The 7,999-nt window shown below is 30.3% G+C and overlaps 1 protein-coding gene across 1 annotated transcript; it reads left to right on the top strand.

Annotated features, from left to right (window-relative positions):
* The first annotated feature begins 234 nt into the window (after positions 1-234).
* Positions 235-3,299, top strand: LOC130950859 (protein AGENET DOMAIN (AGD)-CONTAINING P1). Its single transcript, XM_057879458.1, has 3 exons — positions 235-861; positions 1,568-2,170; positions 3,049-3,299. Exons 1-3 carry the CDS (start codon positions 364-366, stop codon positions 3,064-3,066), a joined length of 1,119 nt encoding a protein of 372 aa, XP_057735441.1. The 5' UTR covers positions 235-363; the 3' UTR covers positions 3,067-3,299.
* The last annotated feature ends 4,700 nt before the right edge of the window (positions 3,300-7,999 follow it).

Here is a 7,999-nt window from a genome sequence, read left to right on the forward strand (position 1 = left end):
CTTCCTTTTTATTTCTTTCCTTCCAACCAAACAAAGCCTTAGTTTATATGTCTTAAAAAGAAAAGTATCCGAAATATTAATAAGTAATGCCTTTTAAAGGAAAAAAAAAAACCAAAAGAAAAGAATAATAACAAAAACGAAAATTGAAGGGGAGATTTATTTCCTTTCCCTTCTTAACATTCCCGCCAAACACACTTTTCCATTTTCTAACACTTCATTAGCTTTTCCCGTTCTTTAATATCCGTTACAAACCCCTCTCTCTCTCTCTCTCTCTTTCTCTCTCAACTCTCAAGCACACTCAGTCTCTCACAGTAACATAGATAGTGTTATCGAAATTCGAAACCCTAACAAACCAAGAAAGTCATGGCTCCCAAATCCAAATCCAAATCCAAATCCAAAGCCAAAACCCCGAAACCCTCTCCTTCCTCCTCATCCTCCATCTTCAAACCTGGCACGAGAGTCGAGGTCAGCTCCGATGACGACGGATTCCGTGGTTCTTGGTTCTCCGGCACCGTCATCCGCCGCGCTGGTGCGGACAAATTCACGGTCGAGTACGACAACCTCTTGGCCGACGAGCGGGGCAAAAAGAAGCTGAGGGAGCAGCTCGGCTTCCACCAGCTTCGGCCGCTTCCTCCGGAGGAGGCCGGCGTCGAATTCAAGTTCGGCGATGAGGTTGACGCGTTCCACAACGACGGTTGGTGGGAGGGGAGTATCACGCAGGAGCTGGAGAATGGTATGTTCGCTGTTTATTTCAGAGGGTCGAAGGAGCAGATCGAGTTTACCGCGGACCAGCTGAGGAAACATCGCGAGTGGATGAATGAGAAGTGGGTTCCGCCGTTTGCGCAGCAAGAACAAGAAGAGGTGTGGTTGAATTTGGTTTATGTTTTATTGTAAACTTGTAATTGCTTCTGTTGGTGTCTATCAAGTGTTTAACCCTTTTTTGTTTATTTATACGAGAGGGGATTAAATAAGCGATGTGGTTTTAAATTGCAATCAATCATGATAGGCGAACCATCGAAAAAATCGTTATAGATTGCATGGTGATTTATCTAACATTATGACTTATAAGTTGTTAATCATAACAGTTTCTGTAAACCTGTTAAGAGAATAAATTAAAGCAGGAACAAGTATAAGTTGGAGAGAAGAGAGAGATAGATAGATAAGGAAAAGTAATGTCAAGAAGTGGTCTCAAGAAAGAATGTAAAAGAAGTATATTTCGATTGCCATTATGAAAATTTGCAAGAATATGCCACTGATGCAGTTGCAGTTTGTTGCTGCAATGCGATGTGGATGGTGCTGCTGTGCTGTAAATGCAATGATTGTGCTTGTGGATCACAATTTGAATCCTTATGGAAAATTTACTTTACTTTTAAAATCTTCCTTATTTTCTTTGTCAAAATTCTAAAATGGGGTGACTATTTGATGCTTTTAACTTTTAATAATATTGATTGTATTAGGGAGGGATCTAGGAATGTGAGTTTAGTTTATTATTTTTGGTCAGGTTGGGATATTTGTCTTGTGAATGAGTGGATGATATTGTTAATTCTTGAGAATAATGTGGATGCAGAATATGCTGTCAGACCCAAATGCAAAGTCGGATAAAACTGTGAAAGGGAAAGAAGTGGTGGCGACACCAAATGTGACGTCTGATGATAAGGATGTGAAAGGGAAGGGAGTGATGTTGACACCAAATGTGTCATCTGATGATGAAGGGAAGGAAGTGGTGTTGACACCAAATATAAAGTCTGATGAAACTGCAGAAGAGTTCAATTTTAGTGCAGGGATGCTGGTTGAGGTAAGCAATGATGAGGAAGGTTTCCAAGGAGCTTGGTTTTCTGCCACTGTTGTTGAAGTAATTGGAGACGACAGGTTCCTTATAGAGTACAAGACCCTGCTGGACGATAATTCAAATCTTTTGAGAGAGGAGGCTGATAAGTGGCACATAAGGCCCCCTCCCCCAGCAACTTCTGAGAACATTAAATTCAGTTATCTTGAAGAAGTGGATGCTATGTACAACGATGGATGGTGGGTTGGTGTAATTTCCAAAGTTCTTGGCGACTCAAAGTACGTAGTATACTTCAGGAGCTCCAATGAAGAAATAGAGTTTCCGAACTCCCAGTTGAGGCCACATCTGGACTGGATTGGTGGCAAGTGGGTCTTGGCTTCTGAGGTATGGCTGCAACCTATCCTTAGATAATTGACATTGCTATAAGTTCTGCACTATGATGCTCTGCTTCCTTGATGCTTTCAATGTCAATAAGAAAATAAACTTAATGTCATAAAGACGAATAGGTTGTGGTAGGATGAGTAGACACACTAGATAAATAATATTAGGAATCAATGCATTAAATAGAGAAAATTGGTATAGCACCTATTTTGGAAAAGATTGGAAAACTTTGCTGCAGATAGTCAGGGCATGCGTGGAGAAAGTTTGCAAAAAATCCAAGGAGAAAATACTCTGATGGAGAGTAGTCTAATTGTAGGGATATAGAATCTAGACTTAGGTGGTTTGGATATGTGAAAAGGGTCCTACAAGTCGTATTCAAGACAATAAAGAGAGTGAGTAAACTATTTTTTACTGTAAAAGATTTGAGACAATTTTAAACATGAAAGATGTAAATTAATTTGTTATCCATCAAAGATTGGGTTAGTTTGACAAAACTACTCAAAGTGGGTAGCTTGTTGGGTAGTTCTGTCTAATCCATTCTTTGATGGGTATCAAGTTAGTTTATATCTTTTATGGTTAGAATTGTTAGCGCTCAGGTTTTCCATGGTAAAAATGGTAGTTTACTCAAAAAGAATAGATACAATGCAATATGGTTCCATACATGTGAAGAAGGCTTATTACTTTCTCTGATAGCAGTAATTTCTCTTCACTCTATTAGCATATCTGATTTTGCTAGTACTAGATTATTAACATTGTAGATCAATATTTGATATTGACATGATAGTTCATCAAAGATGATTAAAGTGACCTGTCAAACTTACTAAAGAGTTTTAAGCCTTGAAGTTTTTGACATATCTCTTTGGATCCAAACTTATTTGCAGGCGTTGAACTTGTTATGAACGCAGATGATATCAAGATAGGGACAGAAAACTACCTTAAAGTGAGTCACTCATAAGGGTTCATACCTCATTACAACTAGTCATGTTAATAAAATTTGGACTTCTCTTGCCAGATATGCTGATGACAAGTATAGGTTTCCAATCATGTAGTATTTACTGTTGATGAATGCAGCGACAATAACTCATGCTTCTAAGGAATTTTCATAGCTAAGTGGATTAGGAATTTTCATGATCCTGGAATGGTGTTAATTTCTTTTGTGATTTCTTACCTCTTACAAATATCGTTTTTCATTTTGACTAGATGAAAAAAGCAAGCGGTAGGGGAAAAGAAGGATAATAATTTTATTGTCGACAAAAATGCACTCAAATTTTGTTATCAACAAAAAAGCTTTTAAATAATCTTAAAATGCGATAAAAATATCTAACATTAAATATATATTCTCAAAAAATTTTTTAGAAATTGAATTTTGATGCGTTTTTTGCAAGTATAATTAGAAAAATGAAATATTTTTGTTTTTAAAATTTAGTAATTTTTTTTGTGAATTTTTTGTCAACAACTAATAATATTTTTAAAAATAAAAAATATAGAGATCAAATTTTTATTAATTCTTAAATAGTTATTTAAATATTTCTATAAAATTTTGAATCAAATACAAAAGTAATTTATCACTTATAAAAAAATAATATTTTTTTTGTCATTTTTGTTACGTTTTAAAATTATTTGAGGGTTATTGATAACAAAATTCGAGTATTTTTTCTTATGAGACAAAATTATTCGAGTGCGTTTTTGGTGGGTTGTCCGAAAAAATTAGTCCAATCTGTTGCTTTCATGCTACTTTTTCATGTTGTATATGTGTAAAAATGAGCACGGCTCTCAAAATTACAAGTTTAAAGGTTTTTAAAGTTTAATTGTTGTTTATTAGAGTTGAAGTGAATATAATAAAATAATATATATAATTTTTATTTATTAAAAATAACACCAATTCAATGGTTTTTTTTTTTCAATTGATGGTATCAAGCATAATTTTTTATTTTAGAAAAAAAATAAAACTGAAAATCTATTAAGAAGTCGTTTGGTTTGTTTATGTTCTCATTTCTTACTAATAGCATTGATATTCTTTATTGCATGTCCTTGGAAATTTTTTTTGAAGGTTTTTTATTTGGTTTTCAATAATACTATCTTTTAAAGTTTATCCTTTTTTTAAGGTTTTTATTTGGTTTTTAATAATACTATGTCCTTTAAAGTTTATCCTTTAATCAGCCTTTAAATTTAATTATTTTGTTATATTATTTTTTAAATTTTTATTTAATTATATTTTCTAAATTTTAGGAACCACTAGTACTTTTATTTAATTTAAATTTTAAAAATATAAATGCTTAACACCAGTAAGTAACTATCTTTTTATATTTCACATTTTTTTAAAAAATTAATCATTTAAGTTACTCCATTTATATTATCTTATTTCTATATATGACTACTAGTGTTTGTAGCTGTATTTTAATTTTCTTCATTATTATGTGGTTTATGATTGTGATTCTTTATTCTTTTGACAAGATAAATAATCATTCATTACAACTTTAGTTTTTTCTTCATTTACTACTTTAGTTTTTTTTTTTTTTTACTTTTTGTTATTTATGAAAGTTTGACATTTCTTATTCACAAAATAAGCAACTTCAATTCTTTTATTTCTTAGTTTCATGAAGAATTTGTACCATCATAGGCATTAGTAGAAGTTGATATTCAACATTATATTAACATAGGTAAAGTATTAAATTGGTTCTTTACGTTTGAGCATAATTTAGGTTTAGTCCTTAAAATTTAAAGTGTTTTATTTGAATCCAAAAAAGTTTCATTTAACTTCAATGTAATCTCATTCTGAGGTCAAAGTTAAATAATTAACGAAATGTCCTACATGACAACAATACAAGAATAAGGTCGATAATTTGGAGAATAAGTACAAGTTCTAAAAGCACAAAATCAACCGGTATATATCAATACATTTATTTATCATTCTCCTTAATTCTATAGAAAATATTTTATTTAAATTATAAAAAAATGATAAATAAATGTATTGATATATCCACGGTTGATTTTGTGTCTCTGGAGCTTTTACTTGTTCTCCAAATTATCGACATTGTTCTTGTACTGTTGTCATGTAAAACATTCTGTTAATTATTTAACTTTGACCTCACGATGGGATTACATTGAAACTAAATGATTTTTTTTTTATTCAAATAAGACACTTTAAACCTTAAAAACCAAAACAGGATTACGCCCAAATGTAAGGAACCAATTTAATACTTTACCATATTAACATTTCAAAATGTTGATGGTATGCGTTTCTTTATTTCAATTTTGCTTTTGTTTTCTTATTATTTTATATAATATTCAAAATACATCTAAATAATAAGACAATACACAATACTTTTGGTACATATCTAAAATTTGTTTAAATATGTGTTTATATTTTTTTATATATAAATAATTTTTTTAACACAAAAAATAATAAGAGAACGTATAAAATACTTTTAGTATACATCTGAAATTGATTAAATATGTGCTCATATTTTCTTAACATAAAATATTTTTTTGAACACAAATAATAACAAAAAATTGATTCTCTGTTGCTACTTTAGTTTTGAGAGCAGCTCAATATATATAGCACTTCTTCTATAGTGAAGTCTAGAAACGAGATTATTAAACAAGTTTTTTGAGCCACGCATACAAAACTAAAAAAATAAAAATCTCTGTATACTCAAAGAAAAAGAAAACATTGTTTGTCATAAAGCAAACGTGATCGTCACTACTGTTAGGTTACTGTTCAACAATGTTGTTGTATACATTAATGAATAAATCTAAAATTACAAAATTATATACTAAATAATTTCTTAACACATCCGAAACTCATCTAAAAATAATTGTGTTTATTATTCTTGTTAATTAGAATAAAAAATCATATATAGCGGTCTTAAAATAAAAAAATAATTTCGATAATATTATTTTAATTTTTAGAGTTTAATTTTAGTTTGTTATTTTTGTTTTATTTTGTATAAATTTAAATATTTTAACTTTAAGGAGATATAATTTTGAATTTTAAATATATAAGAGAAGATTTGAGATATATTATCTAAAAATAATTATTATAATAAATAATAACTGATTAAAGAATGAATTATAATGAATATTTAGTTGTATTGTTTTATTTTTGTTTGTTATTCATCTAGGTCCAATTTGGGTAAATTTTTTAAATAAGTTCTTTTAAAAAAGGAACTTAAAATATAAGAACTTTTATTAAGGATAGCTTATAAATAAGTTATTTTGTATTCAAATTTTTAGTTATAGAAGTATTTATTTTAAAGTTATAGCGTTTGGATAAATGATTCAAAAAATACATTTTTTTATATTAAGAGAATGAATATTAAAACAATGATGATAATAAATACCTTTTAATATTAAATGTTGATTTTACATAACTTAATCATTGAGATTTTATACCATACACAATGTTAAATATAAATTTAATAATAAAAACAGAGTGATAGAATAATAACAAAAAAAATTTCTAGAAAGAACATATGCAACAGGAAATATTGTGTGAAAAATTAAAAATAGTGGTAAAGAATCAATACAGCAAATGAAACATTGTGTAAAAATAATGGTAGAAGGCTAATACTTTTAGCAGATAAAATATTGCGTAAAAATAATGGTAAAAGACTAATATTTCTAGTAGAAACATGAAACATTTTTCATAAAGCTTAAGAATAAAAGTAGTACATTTCTTTTATTTTAAAGTTAATTTTTTTAATAAAAATAATAAAATAACTTCTAAAAAAATCATATTTTTTTATTTTTTAAAAAATTCTTAAATAATTTTTGAAAAATTAACAAAAAATAGCTCTTACTATTTGCCAAACGGCTCTTAATATTTTTCTTTTTCTAATCTATATATAGACTTCGGCTATTACTTTGGATTCTTTTATTTAAATAAATAAAATTAAAGTAATATTTATCGAAATAAATAATTTAAAAAAATTTATCGATTTTTATTTTCTAATTATATCTTGTTTACACTATAAACGAAATGAAAATGCACGTATTTATCTCATTTACACTGTAAACAATATATTTTATATATATATAAAAATGAGATATATGGAAGACAATTCCAACAACTATAAAAGGATGTGTAACCGTTGGTATTTTTCACATATTTTTTCTATCCTTTTTGTGTCTCATATTTCTCACAAATACAAGGCATTAATGGTCAGTAATAGTCCATACCTAGTTGTGCTTGTTTATCCCAATTGTCGTATGAAAAATGGCGACAACGGGGTGACATTTGAGTGTGAGGATCTGATGTTTCGCACTCAGCATGTGGAGACGTTGTCGGATTTGAGGAGTTTGATATTGAGCAAACTCGATGGTACACAAGCGAGGAAAATCGGAAGGGTGGCGTATAAGTTGTTGGCACCCATAGGTAACGGAGTCTTCCGGTTTCGACTATTCCGACTTCTAGGGGACGAGCATGTGCGACTGATGTTCGACATCCATGGGAGGATCATGTGTGAGCAGGTAATGGAGCTTTCCGCAGATACCTATTGTTAAGTAAATAAACTAGTATCACTAACAGAATCACAAACAACTTCATTCATATAACTTTCAAGAAATAATCTACCATTCATATCTGTCAAGATTGACTGGAGTGCCTGGCACCTGCTGCTCCCCATTGAATTGCCGTTTCACCTGATCAACGTGGTGAAATCGAACAATGTTGAAGCAGACCAGCGGGACAGCCGACAACCAGATACCCCACTCCTCCTCCTCACAGAACCAGTGCGGGCACAGGGCCTGAATCGCAGGGTCATTGTAGACTCTCCATGCAAACTGTATAAAAGATATGTCCGACATCAGTAACCACTCACTATCTATCAG

This window comes from Arachis stenosperma, chromosome 9 (assembly GCF_014773155.1).
Source record: "Arachis stenosperma cultivar V10309 chromosome 9, arast.V10309.gnm1.PFL2, whole genome shotgun sequence".
Lineage (NCBI taxonomy): Eukaryota > Viridiplantae > Streptophyta > Magnoliopsida > Fabales > Fabaceae > Arachis > Arachis stenosperma.